We start from the raw sequence: 21,383 nt of genomic DNA on the forward strand, positions 1-21,383 counted from the left end.
TCTTGTTCAATTGTCTGGAGTTCGAAATTACCTCGGGTTTATTGATGACTGACATTTCTGATCATCTTCCTGTCTTCCAGATTATTCATACCAATGGAAATTCAAATAGGCCTACTAAATGTAATAACTCTGTCAACAACCAGGCTGCATATCGCAAATTTACCAGAAAGAATACGGAGTCTTTCAAACATGCAATCAGTGCTGTATCATGGGATGAGGTTTTAAAGTTACAAGATGCTAATGAAGCCTACCAGTCATTTTGAGCTATTTTCAACTCTGCTTTAGATAGATGCTTTCTCTTGACTGCCACAAAAAACAAGAACTCCTCTAAAGGGCAACCTTGGATTACTGTGCACCTCTGTTCCACAAATATTCTCTACTATCAATTGACAAACTTAATACCTTTCAAACAGGCTCATTCACATTTAAGTTAATTAACAATAGGCAAGATCTTCCTGATACCTTCCATAGTTTCTTCATCTTTTCATCAGAATTTCACTCATATCCAACAAACCATTGTAATAAACTCCATTTACCTTTCTGTCTGACATCTAGCCATCAATTCAACATTAGCTTTAGAGGTTTTGATTGATTGATTGATTGATTGAAAAGTTTATTAACAGATTGCATAATGGGTACAATACAGTACAGCTCAATACACACAATTGTTAAGGGGATGCAGACCTGAGAAAGACTTTCGTCTTGTTTACATCAGGGTCCCCCATTTTCAATTCATCATAACATATATGACATACATGACATACAGATAGACAGTACTGCTACATCTATACATTTATGACATATCAGATTTACAAATACAGTACTGTTTGTGATACAAAAAGTGTCCAGAAAAAGAGTGTATATACATTTGACGTAGAAACTGTACATTGGAGGAGGTTGGGTGGGTGGGTGGGTGGGGGCTGTACATTGGAGGTGGGGGGAGGGGGGGGGTTGGGTAGGGGGGGGGCACTGTACACTGCACATTGGAATACTGACAAAGCCATACTTGGTCATTTACTGTACAACTGGGTTAGGACATTTGTAGGGGCCAGTATTGAATTGCAGTCTCCCGTAGGTGTTCTTTCAGAGTGTTTTTGAAAGTGGGTAGTGATTTATATTCCTTTACAGCTTTGGGTAGGGCGTTCCACATTGATGTGGCATAATTGCAAAACGTGTTTAGTCCCTTGTTTGAGCCGAATCTGGGTTTAACATGATTTGTGGAGCTCCCTCTGGTGTTGTGATCGTGGTATTCACTGACCTTTGGGAAGTATTTTGACATGTACATGGGTACCTTGGTCGTGTAATGTATCTTGTAGACCAGGCCCATTGCAAGTTGCTGTACTCTGTCGTCTACTCTAAGCCATCCTAGGTTGTCAAAGTGGGCAGGGGTGAGGTGGGTTCTAGGAGTCAGGTCAAGCAGTAGTCTGACTAGTTTGTTGTGTGATGTTTGTAATTTTGTTTTTAGCGCCTTTGAGGTGCTTTGGTACCATGAGGTGCAAGCATAGTCGTAGTACCCTTGAATGAGTGCTCCTGCCAGAGTCTTCAGGGTATTCTTGTTTACCAGGGAGGAGATCCGGTACAAGAATCGAGTTCGTTGGTTGACTTTTTTTATTACATTGGATGCCATTTTGTCACAGGAAAGATTAGCCTCTAGGATGGAACCCAGGTAGGTAATTTCATCTTTCCTTGTGACAATATTGTCACCCACTGTAACCGAGAAGCCGTCGGTCTTGCTGAGTTTGTTATTTGAACCGAAGAGAATGGTCCTAAACTCTGGAACACTCTAAATTCATCATTGAGGTCAACAACCTCCTTATCTATATGTAAAAAACAATTAAAATCTCATTTAATTTCATCATAAATCACCATCACATTAAGTTACTCCTGTGCATCAGTGTTACATCTACTGTTAGTCCCTGGTGCATTGAGTACAGCAATCATATAACTAGAGTTATGTTGATTAACCATCGTTTTCTGGGAAAAGGAAAGAGAAAGCGCTGCGCCACACACTCATAAACCTGAACAACTAAAAGAGGAGTGCCACACACTCATAAACCTGAACAACTAAAAGAGGTGTGCCACACACAGGTGATGTTTATCATCTTTGCCCTGGTCAGTTATAGGTGCTCTGAGTAAAATGATTTCGTAAGGAGCAGTTCAATACGCTTTGCCAGCAATCATATAACTAGAGTTATGTTAATAACTATCGTTTTCTGGGAAAACAAAAGAGAAACCACTATGCAGTGCACGCTTTAAAATATTTAAAAAAAAATAAACACACATGCACACACAAGCTACATTTTTTGTTTACTTTTACTTTATTATTGTACAGTAGCTACTTATGGTGTCGGCAGGCAGCATTTCACTGCACATTGTTTGTACCGGTATTGATTGATTGAAAACTTTATTAACAGATTGCAGAATGGGTACAATACAGTACGGCTCAATACACACAATTGTTAAGGGGATGCAGACCAGAGAAAGACTTTCGTCTTGTTTACATCAGGGTCCCCCATTTTCAATTCATAATGACATTTATGACACACATGACATACAGATAGACAGTACTGTTTTGATTGATTGAACATTGTATTAACAGATTGCAGAATGGGTACAATACAGTACAGCTCAATACACACAATGAATGTTGATTAGAGCCTTGACCTAAGGCTAAGTAGTTGTAGAACTTTCTGGCACTTTCTCGGCCGAGCTATAGTCACCCCCCCACCTCCCCCGCGGAAGTCTATCCCCCCACGCGCCTCCCCCACGAGCTCCATGTAACGCGGAAGTGCAGTGGTCTACAGGCGGCGCGCTCCCCCACGAGCTCCATGTGACGCGGAAGTGCAGTAGTCTACAGGCGGCGCGCTCCCCCACGAGCTCCATGTAAAACGCGGAAGTGCAGTGCTCTACAGGCGGCGCGCTCCGTGACGTCACGACTCACGAGCCTAACGACGTGCTTGTTGACACGCGTCGTAGGCCTACTGGCCCCGCCCCTTTACAACCCCCACCCGACACCATGCCCTCCTCGGACCTCGGCTCGCCCGCACGGTCTGATCTGAACATGATGCGGAGTTAATATACAACTGGATTAATCATAACCCGACGACGGCGACGAGTCGACGCCGTCATCATCTGCCGCCCCTCCCGGTGCTCCCGCTCCCGGTGCTCCCGGTCCTCCCGGTCCCGCCCCCCGGGCCGCTGCTCTCGGCTCCAGAATATAAAGAGCGACGACACGGAGGCTGCGCGTCATTCATTCATAACAACAATGGCAGCTCAGGACTTTAACGTTCTGCTCGCGACGGACTCCTACAAGGTGAGCCTGCGCCCTGGGGGGGGGGGGGGGGACTGTTGGTGACTCCTACAAGGTGAGCCTGCGCCCTGGGGGGGGGGGGGGGGGGGACTGTTGATGACTCCTACAAGGTGAGCCTGCGCCCTGGGGGGGGGGGGGGGGACTGTTGGTGACTCCTACAAGGTGAGCCTGCACCCTGGGGGGGGGGGGACTGTTGATGACTCCTACAAGGTGAGCCTGCGCCCTGGCGGGGGGGGGGGGGACTGTTGATGACTCCTACAAGGTGAGCCTGCGCCCTGGCGGGGGGGGGGGGGGACTGTTGATGGGGTCGGTGGGTGCGGGGACGTGACTATAGCTACAACTACTTAGGTCGAGCCTCTAATCAACATTCATAGTGTTAATTGAGCTAATCTGATATGTCATAAATGTCTAGATGTAGCAGTATTGTCTATCTGTATGTCATGTATGTCTATATGAATTGAAAATGGGGGACCCTGATGTAAACAGGACGAAAGTCTTTCTCAGGTCTGCATCCCCTTAACAATTGTATGTATTGAGCCGTACTGTATTGTACCCATTCTGCAATCTGTTAATAAACTTTTCAATCAATCAATCAATCAATCAATCAGCTGTACTGTATTGTACCCGTTCTGCAATCTGTTAATAAAATGTTCAATCTGATTGATTGATTGATTGAAAACTGTATTAACAGATTGCAGAATGGGTACAATACAGTACGGCTCAATACATACAATTGTTAAGGGGATGCCGACCAGAGAAAGACTTTCGTCTTGTTTACATCAGGGTCCCCCCTGCAATCTGTTAATAACATTTTCAATCAATCAAACGGTGTTCCTGGCTAGTTGGGAATATAGTATATTGTATTGAATAACATGTGAACATATGGATGCAAAACGGTGTCTTGGCTAATATCGTGTTATTTGGAGACATGTAACACTGTAACAGCATTGACCACACTGTAACAGCATTGACCACACTGTAACAGCATTAATAACACTGTAATAACACTGTAACAGCATTAATAACACTGTAACAGCATTAATAACACTGTAACAGCATTAATAACACTGTAATAACACTGTAACAGCATTAATAACACTAACAGCATTGCCAACACTGGGCAGGACTGGGTTGTCTTGTGTAAGCCGGACAGGGTGGACACATAGCATGCTAGTTGGAATCCACTGACTTGGATCTCGAGTTAATTTCCAGCTCCCCACATCCAATTGAGCCGGATCACAATATATGTAATGACCCTAATAGTCTAAATTAGACATTTGCAGACATTGTGTGGTTGAATCGGTCAGTTACATAGCAACGTCGTGGGGCCAGCGGCCTGTCATTAGGTTTCGATTGATTCCAAAAACCTGAATTATGTTAATAAGATGCTTAGTTGTGTGGTTTCTCTGCAGCAGGTGTGAAACTGGTTCACCTCCAGGCTGATTTACATGCTAGTTGTTGTGTGTCTGTGTTCCGTACCACAGCCCCCACCTTCTCCTGTGTGCTAGACTTTCAGTTTCAGTTCAGTCACTTCAGAAAGTAAATGTTTGGCAGCAGTGGGTCCTGCGCAGCGAGCGCCTCAGTGAACCTAAAGGTCAGAGTTCAACGTTAGATGTCACAGCAGCAGTGTCTCTATCACAGCCAAATGGCAAAGGTCTGGCCGGGGGGTGGACCGGCGGGCCGGGGGGTTCCTTCCTCTGTCATCGCAGTCACACAGCAGGGCCATCTGGGGACAATCTGACCGTCTGAACCGAGAGTCCACAGCGGTGACAGTGTTTCAATCTCATAGCATTTTCTTTTGTTCTGACTGAATTAATATCATTGTGCTGCTGGGTCAGCTATGCGGTTAGGTATCAGAATATTCTCTATTCCCACTAAACAGATATTCTCTATTCCCACTAAACAGATATTCTCTATTCCCACTAAACAGCTATTCTCTATTCCCACTAAACAGCTATTCTCTATTCCCACTAAACAGATATTCTCTATTCCCACTAAACAGATATTCTCTATTCCCACTAAACAGATATTCTCTATTCCCACTAAACAGCTATTCTCTATTCCCACTAAACAGATATTCTCTATTCCCACTAAACAGATATTCTCTATTCCCACTAAACAGATATTCTCTATTCCCACTAAACAGCTATTCTCTATTCCCACTAGCTATTCCCACTAAACAGCTATTCTCTATTCCCACTAAACAGCTATTCTCTATTCCCACTAAACAGCTATTCTCTATTCCCACTAAACAGATATTCTCTATTCCCACTAAACAGATACTCTCTATTCCCACTAAACAGATATTCTCTATTCCCACTAAACAGATATTCTCTATTCCCACTAAACAGATATTCTATATTCCCACTAAACAGCTATTCTCTATTCCCACTAAACAGATATTCTCTATTCCGCCCAAGCCTAGTAGGTACAGTACAGTCTGGTCCATGGTAGGTACAGTATGTAGTAGTGTTGTCAAAAATATCGAAAAATCGATACATATCGATTCTGAATATTTAAAACGGTTTCAATACTCATTTCCCGAAATATCGATATTTAATTATTCATAAAAAAAAATGTATTAGGAAGTTGTATTGTTCATTTCAATACCTGTAATAGTACAGTAGTCCACACACACGCACACATGTGCATTCAGTTAAGTCGGAATATGACTGTAATACAAACGGTTCAGTTTGTCAGCTACATGCAACACAGATTACAGTGTTGACATCCGTCTGCTTGAGAAAATACCATCTTCTGCAATAAAGATGATTGAAGTGAGATGAACAGTTATTTTTAAATGTGTGATCTAAAGATAAACAAAGGGTTTTAAAAGTGTTATATTTATAGGGCGGCTAGGTGGTGTAGTGGACAAGTCACTCGCCACCAGTGTGGAGACGCTAGGATTCGCGTGTTCGAATCCAGCTCTCCACATTGTTTTTCAGTTTGGCTGGTCGTCCGCAGTAATACACATTGGCCGTATTACGGGGAGGGAAAACTGAAGGGTGGGGATCGAACGTTGTGAACAAGCGACTCCTACAAGTCGGTTGGTGCGCCTGCGCAGTAGAATCAGGAAGTGTCGGGGGCAGCGTGAGCCTCCCACGCGTTACTCCTCGACACTGAGAGGTCGAGCTGCGCAGGTGAAAAGATGCGACTGCTGTTACCTCAAGTACCGGAGGGGACTTGTGCTATGTATGACTTAGTCCACATTGCAGCCGGCTTGTGGGAGGCAAGAAACAGCGTTCGTGACAGGGGAGGGTTGAATTGGATGATACGAAATTGGGATGGGAGAAAAATATAGAAAATGGGAGAAAAAGTGGATCAAAAAAAAAAAAAAGTGTTATATTTATCTTCTCTTATAGTACCAGAGAGAAGCCGAGGAGAATCAACCAGCAACAAAAGCAAAATATATAAAAAAAAATATATTATTTTCTTTCTTCTTTTTTTTTTACATTTGAAGATTGAACCTTGTGTGTATGTGTGAGGAGGAGTTGTTGCTCTTGATTATTGGACGTCTGCTCCGGCAGTACAGAGGGAGGCCTGTCCGTGGGCCTGTCATCCCACCGGCTGACTCCCACCTCTGGGTGACATGCTTCCTGTCCACGCCGCCGCCTCCCTGGCCTCCACCTTCTGCCAATCTGATCATGTGGGATATAATGAGATTAGAAACTGACGAGTAGTAGGCCTACTCAATGTTCCATTTAGGATATATAATGCAGAAGCGGTGCCAAACGTTAAACAGCATGTTTTATGTTGGGAGTCGGTAGATCTAATTTGGGTCCCGGGACGTGACCTCCCGGCTGGCCTCGGCTGACCCCCCTGTGTCTCCCTCTCTGTCCTCCAGATCACACACTACAAGCAGTACCCTCCTGACCCCTGTGTGTCTCTCTCTGTCCTCCAGATCACACACTACAAGCAGTACCCTCCTGACCCCCCCTGTCTCTCTCTCTCTGTCCTCCAGATCACACACTACAAGCAGTACCCTCCTGACCCCCCCTGTCTCTCTCTCTCTGTCCTCCAGATCACACACTACAAGCAGTACCCTCCTGACCCCCCTGTCTCTCTCTCTCTGTCCTCCAGATCACACACTACAAGCAGTACCCTCCTGACCCCCCCTGTCTCTCTCTCTCTGTCCTCCAGATCACACACTACAAGCAGTACCCTCCTGACCCCCCTGTCTCTCTCTCTGTCCTCCAGATCACACACTACAAGCAGTACCCTCCTGACCCCCCCTGTCTCTCTCTCTCTGTCCTCCAGATCACACACTACAAGCAGTACCCTCCTGACCCCCCCTGTCTCCCTCTCTGTCCTCCAGATCACACACTACAAGCAGTACCCTCCTGACCCCCCCTGTCTCTCTCTCTCTGTCCTCCAGATCACACACTACAAGCAGTACCCTCCTGACCCCCCCTGTCTCTCTCTCTCTGTCCTCCAGATCACACACTACAAGCAGTACCCTCCTGACCCCTGTGTGTCTCTCTCTGTCCTCCAGATCACACACTACAAGCAGTACCCTCCTGACCCCCCCTGTCTCTCTCTCTCTGTCCTCCAGATCACACACTACAAGCAGTACCCTCCTGACCCCCCTGTCTCTCTCTCTCTGTCCTCCAGATCACACACTACAAGCAGTACCCTCCTGACCCCCCCTGTCTCTCTCTCTCTGTCCTCCAGATCACACACTACAAGCAGTACCCTCCTGACCCCCCCTGTCTCTCTCTCTCTGTCCTCCAGATCACACACTACAAGCAGTACCCTCCTGACCCCCCCCTGTCTCTCTCTCTCTGTCCTCCAGATCACACACTACAAGCAGTACCCTCCTGACCCCCCCTGTCTCTCTCTCTCTGTCCTCCAGATCACACACTACAAGCAGTACCCTCCTGACCCCCCCTGTCTCTCTCTGTCCTCCAGATCACACACTACAAGCAGTACCCTCCTGACCCCCCCTGTCTCCCTCTCTGTCCTCCAGATCACACACTACAAGCAATACCCTCCCCACGCCAACAAGGTCTATTCCTACTTTGAATGCAGACGCAAGAAGGGCTCCCAGTTCAGCGAGGTGGTGTTCTTCGGGTTGCAGTACCTGCTGAAGAAGTACCTCGCAGGTGAGCTCTTTTTTTTTTATTTTTTTTTTATCTTTTTCCCCCTCCATTTTCCTCCGATTTTCTCCCCGTCCCAATGTTAGTCGTTATGCCAATTCCCAATCCCCTTCCTGGTCGCTGCGCACCTACCCCCCACAGTCGGTCTGGGAGAGTGGAGGCTACCACGTGCTTCCTCCGACACACGTCCAGCCAATCAACCGCTTCTTTTCACCTGGCAGCGCGGACTCTCACTGAGAGGGCGTAGCGTGTGGAAGGATCACACTATCCCTCTCAGGTCCTATCCGCGCTTAGCAGGCGCCCCGACCGAACTGTAGGAGTCGCTGTTTACAACGACCCGGACCCACCCCGCCAGCTTCTCCCACCCTCTAATACTGCCAATTGTATTAGTGTGGACGGCCAGCCAAGCTGGTGACAACCCCCGGAGCTGTGAGCTGGACTCGAACAGGCGAATCCAGCTCACAGCTTCGGGGTTAGTGACGAACGCAATCTCCGCTACGCCACCTAACCGCCCTAGGTGAGCTCATTTCAATCAGGGCTTCTTATTTTAACAGCTTGACCAGAGTCGGTCCCCCCCCCCCCCCCCCCCCCCAGTGCAAATGACAGTGAGCGACGTCTGTTAAATGTATTTTTTTCTTGTGATATAATCGCGGCGCTTTTTCATTCAAAAGGGTCTTATTTCTATCAATGTTCATCCCACAGTCTTTATAATACTGCTGCGTTTTCTAGATTCACTTAAATGAAACATGTATAACTTTACGATTTGTACGGTTTAGTACTAAAAACCCATCCCTTGGTACGGATCCGTGACGGTAAGTAAGGCCTTCACGTGCACTTCACCTCCCAGCCCTCATCTCTACTTTCACCTCGGAGATGAAGGCTGGGACTGAAACTCATGTCGCAGGAAGAAAGACGGGTTGAAGCCTTTTCTTCTGGAGAAGGCACGGAAGGAAAAAGAGGAAGTATGAAAACAGTGTTTTGAAGCATAACTCTTCATCATGGCCGCCCTCCAGGATCATATTGAGGACATTAACTGCTGCTTTTACTCCTGACCTACTGCTGCAGTGCAGTCTCATTTCACTTTCCTTTCCCTGTAATGTGTTTCTGTTTGCTGTTATCTCGTATCTCTGTTATCTCTGTCGTCTCTGTTATCTCTCGTATCTCTGTTATCTCAGTCTGTTATCTCAGTCTGTTATCTCAGTCTGTTATCTCTGTTATCTCTTGTATCTCTGTTATCTCAGTCTGTTATCTCTGTTATCTCTGTCGTCTTGTTGACCCTTTGAGAAACAGCATCAATATACTAGCTATGTTGATTTAAGAAACAGCATCAATATACTAGCTATGTTGATTTAAGAAACAGCATCAATATACTAGCTATGTTGATTTAAGAAACAGCATCAATATACTAGCTATGTTGATTAAGAAACAGCATCAATATACTAGCTATTTTGATTTAAGAAACAGCATCAATATACTAGCTATGTTGATTTAAGAAACAGCATCAATATACTAGCTATGTTGATTAAGAAACAGCATCAATATACTAGCTATGTTGATTTAAGAAACGGCATCAATATACTAGCTATGTTGATTTAAGAAACAACATCAATATACTAGCTATGTTGATTTAAGAAACGGCATCAATATACTAGCTATGTTGATGAAGAAACAGCATCAATATACTAGCTATGTTGATTTAAGAAACAGCATCAATATACTAGCTATGTTGATTAAGAAACAGCATCAATATACTAGCTATGTTGATTTAAGAAACAGCATCAATATACTAGCTATGTTGATTTAAGAAACAGCATCAATATACTAGCTATGTTGATTAAGAAACAGCATCAATATACTAGCTATGTTGATGAAGAAACAGCATCAATATACTAGCTATGTTGATTTAAGAAACGGCATCAATATACTAGCTATGTTGATTTAAGAAACAACATCAATATACTAGCTATGTTGATTTAAGAAACAGCATCAATATACTAGCTATGTTGATTTAAGAAACAGCATCAATATACTAGCTATGTTGATTAAGAAACAGCATCAATATACTAGCTATGTTGATTAAGAAACAGCATCAATATACTAGCTATGTTGATTTAAGAAACAGCATCAATATACTAGCTATGTTGATTAAGAAACAGCATCAATATACTAGCTATGTTGATTTAAGAAACAGCATCAATATACTAGCTATGTTGATTAAGAAACAGCATCAATATACTAGCTATGTTGATTTAAGAAACAGCATCAATATACTAGCTATTTTGATTTAAGAAACAGCATCAATATACTAGCTATGTTGATTTAAGAAACAGCATCAATATACTAGCTATACACAAATCTCATAAATGGAGATGTCAAACAAAATGGATGAAAGATCCAAAGTAAAAAAAAAATTGGGAGAACAAAGTGATATATACTTTGAAATTAATACGACTCAAACGTCAGCCACAATTAGATGGGAAGCCTTCAAGGCATATATTAGAGGTCAAATTATAAGCTACACAAGTAGAACGACAAGAGAAAGAACGAAAGAAATTAGAGATCTGGAATCCAAAATCAAAATGTTTGAGAATGAAAGGTTTCAGAAAGGACAGAACGAACATCTCATTTCAAAACAATTATTAATACTTAGAACTCAATACAACGAGATAACATACGATAAAGCTGCTGCAAATGTGATGAGGCTAAAACAGAACTATTACAACCAAGGAGAAAAACCTGGTAGACTCCTTGCATGGCGCATCAAACAACGGCAGACTGAGAGGACAATCACTAACATCACTAACATAGAGGATGGAAATGGAAATAATATAATCGATCCATTAGACACAACATTAGACACAACATTTAAAACCTTTTATGAAAAACCATATAGCTCAGAATATAACATTAGTGAAGATACACAAACTAAATTTCTTGATAACCTTAACATCCCCAAAATTTCTGAAGAAAGAAGGAAAACCCTGGACGAACAATTAAACATAACAGAGATATCAGAGGCCATAGGTGCATTAAAATCTGGAAAAACAGCGGGACCAGACGGCCTAGGTGATAGGGAGGATAAACATACTAAAGATGTCCATACTACCAAAGTTCCTATACTTATTTCAAAACATCCCTTTGGCACCACCGGTAGGAATGTTCGGAAAGATTGCGTCTCTCATCTCAAAATGTATACGGCGTAAGAAGTGTCCAAGAGTCCGCCTATCTCTGTTGTACCTTCCATTCGATGCAGGGGGGTTGACCTGTCCTAACCTTCATTGGTATTACCTCGCTGCACAACTGAGAACTGTAATGTTTTATTTTTCTAAGGGAGACCCTCCATCATGGATGGAAGAGGAAGCATACCCAATGCAACTACCACTACATTTATACATGTATTCAGCTGAGCCAAAATACTTAAGAAAACATACTACACACCCCATAGTGCTTAACATGATTAATGTATGGTACGAGCTAAAGACATTTATGAGAATAACCAACTCCATGTCGCAATTCAGCCCAATCTGGGGAAACGTCTCATTTAAACCAGGCAAACTGGATGCCGGATTCAAACTATGGACAAAAGAAGGAATAAGTAAAATATCTGACCTTTACAAAGAGGGGGTCTTGACGTCTTTTGAGGAACTATCAATAAAATACAGCATCCCAAGGAAGCATTTTTTTTAAATACTTGCAACTGAGAAGTTTCATTTCCTCTCTGCAAAACCACTCACTGGTAATTCCTACACTTTCATCTTTAGAAAAAATTATCATCAAGAACTGCAACAGCAAAGGCCTGTTATCAATGTTCTATAACTGGCTTGTATCTGGTTCAGATGAGACGTCAATATCTAGATTGGAGGCGTGGAGGCTGGACTTGGGAGAGGAGATCTCAAACGAGGACTGGAACAGAGCGTGCGAGGAGGCTCAGACACAAACAGCCAACACTAGCTTAAAACTACTTCAATACAAATGGCTGATGCAGACTTATATAACCCCTGTCAAACTGAATAAACACAACAGCAACACACCAGACAGTTGCTTTAAATGTACAGCGGCTCGGGGAACTTTTATACATTGTATTTGGGAATGTGACAAAATCAAGAAGTTCTGGGGGGAGGTGGTGAAAGATATCTTGTCAGTGAATATCCCATTAGACTCCAACATGATATTGCTATACCTATATATCCAGTAAATCTCAACCTGAGAACCAAACAATTTAAATGTATTGATTTTGCTATACTGCAGGCAAAAAGAACAATAGCTTTCAATTGGAAGAAAATAGACGCACCCACAATCGGTGCTTGGATTAAGAACATGGCACAATGCATGTCTATGGAGAGAATAACATATATCCTCAGGAACAATATAGAGGTTTACTAGGATATATGGAAACCATTTAATGAATATCTGAGAAGGGAAGATATAGGAGGGCTGCTATAGGATGAGTCCCCCCGCTCTCTCCCGCGGTCAGCCGTGACCCGGACCCCGGGAGAGAGCGGGGGGACGTCAGTGAAGGTGTTGTAAAGATGTAATTTATTAATTTTAATTTTTTTATTTAATTTTTTTATTTTATTCTCTTCTTTTCAATTATTTTTATTTATGTACAAGCTATTTTACTGGAGGTACCAATGAATGTACGTAATATTTCTATATGACAACAGTAAAAACAGACTCGAACTTGCTAAGAGAGAGAAGGGGGGATGTGGGTATACTTGTGTACACTTGTGGAGAAAAGGAACTAAGAATAACTGACGACAATGAAAACCTGAAATGTCTACTGTAAAACCCAATACAAATATTGTATAATACAAAATATATATATATATACTAGCTATGTTGATTTAAGAAACAGCATCAATATACTAGCTATGTTGATTTAAGAAACAGCATCAATATACTAGCTATGTTGATTAAGAAACAGCATCAATATACTAGCTATGTTGATTTAAGAAACAGCATCAATATACTAGCTATGTTGATTTAAGAAACAGCATCAATATACTAGCTATGTTGATTTAAGAAACAGCATCAATATACTAGCTATGTTGATTTAAGAAACAGCATCAATATACTAGCTATGTTGATTAAGAAACAGCATCAATATACTAGCTATGTTGATGGTCTTTAGGCCATGTCACACTTAACGGATATTTATAAAAAAAAAAAAAAAATGTTCACACCCCTCTGTTTTCTCAAAAACATTCCTGTCCACCAACGGTGCTTTAGAACATCTCTCCATCTACCCAACATGACCTGACCTGATGGCAGGGATCTCTCCATGGTCCTAATTACAGAGGAAATACTAAAAACATCCATATACGTGTGGACAGGGTCACGATGTTAACGTTTTCCTCAAAACTACATTTGAGCTCAGTTTTAGCTCCATCCCACCGGTACACACACACATACAGGCGATACTGAGTTTAAAACAAATCTCCACCATCAAAACATTCTGTCGTCAGTGACCTAAAACTTTTTCACGTGGATGGAAGGTGAATACTCATTTTAAAATACTATGTTGTTTTCATATGTGGACAAGGCCTTAGGACATTGGTTTTTTCTTTCGCAACAAACGATGCTTTTCTTTTGAGGCCAGAAAGAAACTTGTTCGAGCCACATTCCTGTCTGTAATTGACTATAGTGACATGATATATAGTCATGCTGCCTCTTCACTGCTAAAACATCTAGACAGTGTGTACCGTGCTTCTCTCTCTTCATCACTAGTGTGTACCGTGCTTCTCTCTCTTCATCACTAGTGTGTACCCTGCTTCTCTCTCTTCATCACTAGTGTGTACCCTGCTTCTCTCTCTTCATCACTAGTGTGTACCCTGCTTCTCTCTCTTCATCACCAGTGTGTACCCTGCTTCTCTCTCTTCATCACCAGTGTGTACCCTGCTTCTCTCTCTTCATCACCAGTGTGTACCGTGCTTCTCTCTTCATCACTAGTGTGTACCCTGCTTCTCTCTCTTCATCACTAGTGTGTACCCTGCTTCTCTCTCTTCATCACTAGTGTGTACCCTGCTTCTCTCTCTTCATCACTAGTGTGTACCCTGCTTCTCTCTCTTCATCACTAGTGTGTACCCTGCTTCTCTCTCTTCATCACTAGTGTGTACCGTGCTTCTTTCTTCATCACCAGTGTGTACCCTGCTTCTCTCTCTTCATCACTAGTGTGTACCCTGCTTCTCTCTCTTCATCACTAGTGTGTACCCTGCTTCTCTCTTCTCATCACTAGTGTGTACCCTGCTTCTCTCTCTTCATCACTAGTGTGTATCATGCTTCTCTCTCTTCATCACCAGTGTGTACCGTGCTTCTCTCTCTTCATCACTAGTGTGTACCCTGCTTCTCTCTCTTCATCACTAGTGTGTACCGTGCTTCTCTCTCTTCATCACTAGTGTGTACCCTGCTTCTCTCTCTTCATCACTAGTGTGTACCCTGCTTCTCTCTCTTCATCACTAGTGTGTATCATGCTTCTCTCTCTTCATCACCAGTGTGTACCGTGCTTCTCTCTCTTCATCACTAGTGTGTACCCTGCTTCTCTCTCTTCATCACTAGTGTGTACCGTGCTTCTCTCTCTTCATCACTAGTGTGTATCATGCTTCTCTCTCTTCATCACCAGTGTGTACCGTGCTTCTCTCTCTTCATCACTAGTGTGTACCCTGCTTCTCTCTCTTCATCACTAGTGTGTACCCTGCTTCTCTCTCTTCATCACTAGTGTGTACCCTGCTTCTCTCTCTTCATCACTAGTGTGTACCGTGCTTCTCTCTCTTCATCACTAGTGTGTACCGTGCTTCTCTCTCTTCATCACTAGTGTGTACCCTGCTTCTCTCTCTTCATCACCAGTGTGTACCCTGCTTCTCTCTCTTCATCACTAGTGTGTACCCTGCTTCTCTCTTCATCACCAGTGTGTACCCTGCTTCTCTCTCTTCATCACTAGTGTGTACCCTGCTTCTCTCTCTTCATCACCAGTGTGTACCGTGCTTCTCTCTCTTCATCACTAGTGTGTACCCTGCTTCTCTCTCTTCATCACTAGTGTGTACCCTGCTTCTCTCTCTTCATCACCAGTGTGTACCGTGCTTCTCTCTCTTCATCACTAGTGTGTACCCTGCTTCTCTCTCTTCATCACTAGTGTGTACCCTGCTTCTCTCTCTTCATCACTAGTGTGTACCCTGCTTCTCTCTCTTCATCACTAGTGTGTACCCTGCTTCTCTCTCTTCATCACTAGTGTGTTCCCTGCTTCTCTCTCTTCATCACTAGTGTGTACCGTGCTTCTCTCTCTTCATCACAAGTGTGTACCCTGCTTCTCTCTCTTCATCACCAGTGTGTACCATGCTTCTCTCTCTTCATCACTAGTGTGTACCCTGCTTCTCTCTCTTCATCACTAGTGTGTTCCCTGCTTCTCTCTCTTCATCACTAGTGTGTACCCTGCTTCTCTCTCTTCATCACTAGTGTGTACCCTGCTTCTCTCTCTTCATCACTAGTGTGTACCCTGCTTCTCTCTCTTCATCACTAGTGTGTACCCTGCTTCTCTCTCTTCATCACCAGTGTGTACCCTGCTTCTCTCTCTTCATCACTAGTGTGTACCCTGCTTCTCTCTCTTCATCACTAGTGTGTTCCCTGCTTCTCTCTCTTCATCACTAGTGTGTTCCCTGCTTCTCTCTCTTCATCACTAGTGTGTACCCTGCTTCTCTCTCTTCATCACTAGTGTGTACCGTGCTTCTCTCTCTTCATCACTAGTGTGTACCCTGCTTCTCTCTCTTCATCACTAGTGTGTACCCTGCTTCTCTTCATCACTAGTGTGTACCCTGCTTCTCTCTCTTCATCACTAGTGTGTACCGTGCTTCTCTCTCTTCATCACTAGTGTGTACCCTGCTTCTCTCTCTTCATCACTAGTGTGTACCGTGCTTCTCTCTCTTCATCACTAGTGTGTATCATGCTTCTCTCTCTTCATCACTAGTGCCAAAGGGCTTACTCACCACTGTGTGCTTTACCAAATGGTAGGATGGACCTCTCTGTACGTACGGAGGAAATCCCACATGTATGTTTTTAATATATCGCTGCTGGTGGGACAAAACCTCATAACTAAATTTTTTTTAATATTTTAAATATAAATCAACTCCGTAGATCATCCTCCATATGTGTGTGTGGGTTTTACAAAGTTTAAACAATGGGAAAGCATTAAACCGATCATCTGTCTAAACCTCCTAACTCTATTCACCCTCAAATCTGTGTTCGTTTCCTCCATGACTGACCTGGTGTTTCCTCCATGTTTCCTCCATGACTGACCTGGTGTTTCCTCCATGTTTCCTCCATGTTTCCTCCATGTTTCCTCCATGACTGACCTGGTGTTTCCTCCATGTTTCCTCCATGTTTCCTCCATGACTGACCTGGTGTTTCCTCCATGTTTCCTCCATGACTGACCTGGTGTTTCCTCCATGTTTCCTCCATGTTTCCTCCATGTTTCCTCCATGACTGACCTGGTGTTTCCTCCATGTTTCCTCCATGTTTCCTCCATGACTGACCTGGTGTTTCCTCCATGTTTCCTCCATGTTTCCTCCATGTTTCCTCCATGTTTCCTCCATGTTTCCTCCATGACTGACCTCGTGTTTCCTCCATGTTTCCTCCATGTTTCCTCCATGTTTCCTCCATGACTGACCTGGTGTTTCCTCCATGTTTCCTCCATGTTTCCTCCATGTTTCCTCCATGTTTCCTCCATGACTGACCTGGTGTTTCCTCCATGTTTCCTCCATGTTTCCTCCATGTTTCCTCCATGTTTCCTCCATGTTTCCTCCATGACTGACCTGGTGTTTCCTCCATGTTTCCTCCATGTTTCCTCCATGACTGACCTGGTGTTTCCTCCATGTTTCCTCCATGTTTCCTCCATGACTGACCTGGTGTTTCCTCCATGTTTCCTCCATGTTTCCTCCATGACTGACCTCGTCTCTTCTCCATGTTTCCTCCATGTTTCCTCCATGACTGACCTGGTCTCTTCTCCATGTCTTCTCCATGTTTCCTCCATGACTGACCTCGTCTCTTCTCCATGTCTGACCTGGTCTCTTCTCCATGTTTCCTCCATGTTTCCTCCATGACTGACCTGGTCTCTTCTCCATGTCTTCTCCATGTTTCCTCCATGACTGACCTCGTCTCTTCTCCATGTCTGACCTGGTCTCTTCTCCATGTTTCCTCCATGTTTCCTCCATGACTGACCTGGTGTTTCCTCCATGTTTCCTCCATGTTTCCTCCATGACTGACCTCGTCTCTTCTCCATGTTTCCTCCATGTTTCCTCCATGACTGACCTGGTCTCTTCTCCATGTCTTCTCCATGTTTCCTCCATGACTGACCTCGTCTCTTCTCCATGACTGACCTCGTCTCTTCTCCATGTTTCCTCCATGTTTCCTCCATGACTGACCTGGTCTCTTCTCCATGTCTTCTCCATGTTTCCTCCATGACTGACCTCGTCTCTTCTCCATGTCTGACCTGGTCTCTTCTCCATGTTTCCTCCATGTTTCCTCCATGACTGACCTCGTCTCTTCTCCATGTCTGACCTGGTCTCTTCTCCATGACTGACCTGGTCTCTTCTCCATGACTGACCTGGTCTCTTCTCCATGTCTGACCTGGTCTCTTCTCCATGACTGACCTGGTCTCTTCTCCATGTCTGACCTGGTCTCTTCTCCATGTTTCCTCCATGTTTCCTCCATGACTGACCTGGTCTCTTCTCCATGTCTGACCTGGTCTCTTCTCCATGTTTCCTCCATGACTGACCTCGTCTCTTCTCCATGTTTCCTCCATGACTGACCTCGTCTCTTCTCCATGTTTCCTCCATGACTGACCTCGTCTCTTCTCCATGTTTCCTCCATGACTGACCTCGTCTCTTCTCCATGTCTTCTCCATGTCTGACCTGGTCTCTTCTCCATGACTGACCTGGTCTCTTCTCCATGTCTGACCTGGTCTCTTCTCCATGTCTTCTCCATGTTTCCTCCATGTTTCCTCCATGACTGACCTGGTCTCTTCTCCATGTCTGACCTGGTCTCTTCTCCATGTCTTCTCCATGTCTTCTCCATGTTTCCTCCATGTTTCCTCCATGACTGACCTCGTCTCTTCTCCATGTCTGACCTGGTCTCTTCTCCATGTCTGACCTGGTCTCTTCTCCATGTCTGACCTGGTCTCTTCTCCATGACTGACCTGGTCTCTTCTCCATGACTGACCTGGTCTCTTCTCCATGACTGACCTGGTCTCTTCTCCATGACTGACCTGGTGTTTCCTCCATGTTTCCTCCATGACTGACCTGGTCTCTTCTCCATGACTGACCTGGTCTCTTCTCCATGTCTTCTCCATGTCTTCTCCATGTCTTCTCCATGTCTTCTCCATGTCTTCCACCCAGGCCCTGTGATCACAGAGGAGAAGATTCAGGAAGCCAAGCTGTTCTACCAGATGCACTTCAGACAGAATGTCTTTGATGAGGAAGGCTGGAGAAAGGTCCTAGAGGTGTGTAGGGGCAGGGAGACTACACGCCCTAACGGGGCCAACATACCCCAGAATGCCTTGCGGTCCGACGAAGACTGAGCGCCCGTCGGGATGCTTTCGACAGACGCTGTGTGCTGCGGTCATGAGCCCTCTTTGTGATTGTAACGTCACGCTACTGACATAGACCCATGTCACTGTCGTTAGCAAAGCCAAGACACATAGCATGCTAGTCGCTAACGTTACCGCTCAGTTCCGATGCTGTGTTGCATCAAATGGCACATAAAGTAACATCACCGTAGCTTGTCCAGCTAACACTGTTAGCGTTAGCTTGCTACCTACAATCAAATGGGTCTATTTCATTAGCATGCTAGTGGCTATATGTAGATAGCTTCGGTCCTGACCTTCTGATAATAACATTATAAGTTATTAACAGTTTGAGACCTGCAAGAGATGTATAGTAAGACACATCGGTGTAATATAACCTTTATTATATTAATATTTTCAGATGAGCCATTAAGTTAGCAATTAGTTAACAGTAGCTGGTCTAGTATAATCACACAGAGGCTCTGTGAGCGTCGTACACGTCCTGACCAGGGTTTCCGTTAGAAAAAATTGTTGCCGGTCTCCGTGACCTGCAAGATTTCAATCTACCGGACAAATGAGATTAATTCCGGTCATAGTTTATTGAGCTTTAAAACAATTGATAGGCAGGCTATATAAAGAATGTCATCCTCAAGGCATGTAGATTTATAATATTATTACTTAAAACTAGGCTACTTTTGCGTATACAGTCATTAATATATTCCAAATAAAATAAGTCCCTCGATACTCCGTGCTGCTGCTGACTTGAAATAAAATAGACCACGTATGTGGGCAGTCGGTCCGACACTAAACAGCAGTCTGTTATAATCACATTTTTATGAGCTAACGAATTCCGTTATATTGGACATTTGTATTAATTATATCAAGCGAAGAACTGAGAAAGCAGAGAGACGGCAACATTATCGTGGTTTGCGTGACGACTCTCCACCTCGCAACGACTTATTTGCAAAGAGTATGTCGATGCAGAGCAGCTGTTATTGGCTCTTTTCTGGGAACCGCACAGCAGCGCCCCCCACCCAACATTGAATTGAAAATGGCTGAATTGGAGTACTGCTGGAATACTGCATTGTGCTGCTGCTGCTCCGGCTCTGCAGCTTCACAAAAGTTTGCACACCCAGCAGTAAGCTCTCGCTGACAACGTCGTTGTCATTATTAGAAGCAACGAGGAAACAAATGTAATGATCGTTTCGTTCATCGCATAGGCTATTTAATTTTAGCCTATTTTAATACAATTCAAATAATCAAATTGTGCTTAGACTCAGGGAATTATTTTCACCGGACATTAAGACCGGAGAGATTACATATGTCGGACTTCAACAGATTTTGCCGGTCAAATACCGGTAATTACCGGCTAACGGAAACGCTGATCCTGACGTGGCTCGGTCTTCGTCAGACCACAAGGCATTCTGGGTATGCACGCTCATTAGGGCACATATATGGTTATATATAGACGTCCATTTATTAATGGATCAAATGTATGATTCGTGCCCTGAGCTGAAGTGTTGCTGTTCCATCAGAAATATGACGGTCATCTCCCGATCCGGATCAAGGCGGTTCCCGAGGGCAGGATCATCCCCAGAGGGAACGTGCTGTTCACCGTGGAGAACACAGACCCAGACTTCTTCTGGCTCACCAACTACATCGAGGTATGTTCACCGTGGAGAACACAGACCCAGACTTCTTCTGGCTCACCAACTACATCGAGGTATGTTCACCGTGGAGAACACAGACCCCGACTTCTTCTGGCTCACCAACTACATCGAGGTATGTTCACCGTGGAGAACACGACTTCTTCTGGCTCACCAGCTACATCGAGGTATGTTCACCGTGGAGAACACGACTTCTTCTGGCTCACCAACTACATCGAGGTATGTTCACCGTGGAGAACACGACTTCTTCTGGCTCACCAGCTACATCGAGGTATGTTCACCGTGGAGAACACGACTTCTTCTGGCTCACCAACTACATCGAGGTATGTTCACCGTGGAGAACACAGACCCCGACTTCTTCTGGCTCACCAACTACATCGAGGTATGTTCACCGTGGAGAACACAGACCCCGACTTCTTCTGGCTCACCAACTACATCGAGGTATGTTCACCGTGGAGAACACGACTTCTTCTGGCTCACCAACTACATCGAGGTATGTTCACCGTGGAGAACACGACTTCTTCTGGCTCACCAACTACATCGAGGTATGTTCACCGTGGAGAACACGACTTCTTCTGGCTCACCAACTACATCGAGGTATGTTCACCGTGGAGAACACGACTTCTTCTGGCTCACCAACTACATCGAGGTATGTTCACCGTGGAGAACACGACTTCTTCTGGCTCACCAACTACATCGAGGTATGTTCACCGTGGAGAACACAGACCCCGACTTCTTCTGGCTCACCAACTACATCGAGG

At 44.3% G+C, this 21,383-nt stretch overlaps 1 protein-coding gene across 1 annotated transcript in view; it reads left to right on the forward strand.

The window, feature by feature from the left end:
• The first annotated feature begins 3,022 nt into the window (after nucleotides 1–3,022).
• nampt2 (nicotinamide phosphoribosyltransferase 2) overlaps nucleotides 3,023–21,383 on the forward strand; it is a 47,914-nt gene continuing 29,553 nt past the window's right edge. The window contains exons 1-4 of the mRNA XM_084338918.1: nucleotides 3,023–3,313; nucleotides 8,277–8,412; nucleotides 18,789–18,892; nucleotides 20,491–20,619. Of these exons, the coding sequence (XP_084195044.1) occupies nucleotides 3,266–3,313; nucleotides 8,277–8,412; nucleotides 18,789–18,892; nucleotides 20,491–20,619 (417 nt within the window). The 5' untranslated portion in view covers nucleotides 3,023–3,265. The remainder of the gene's footprint in view (nucleotides 3,314–8,276; nucleotides 8,413–18,788; nucleotides 18,893–20,490; nucleotides 20,620–21,383) is intronic.

The sequence above is a fragment of the Notolepis coatsorum genome, assembly GCF_963971535.1.
Source record: "Notolepis coatsorum genome assembly, contig: SCAFFOLD_952, whole genome shotgun sequence".
NCBI lineage: Eukaryota > Metazoa > Chordata > Actinopteri > Aulopiformes > Paralepididae > Notolepis > Notolepis coatsorum.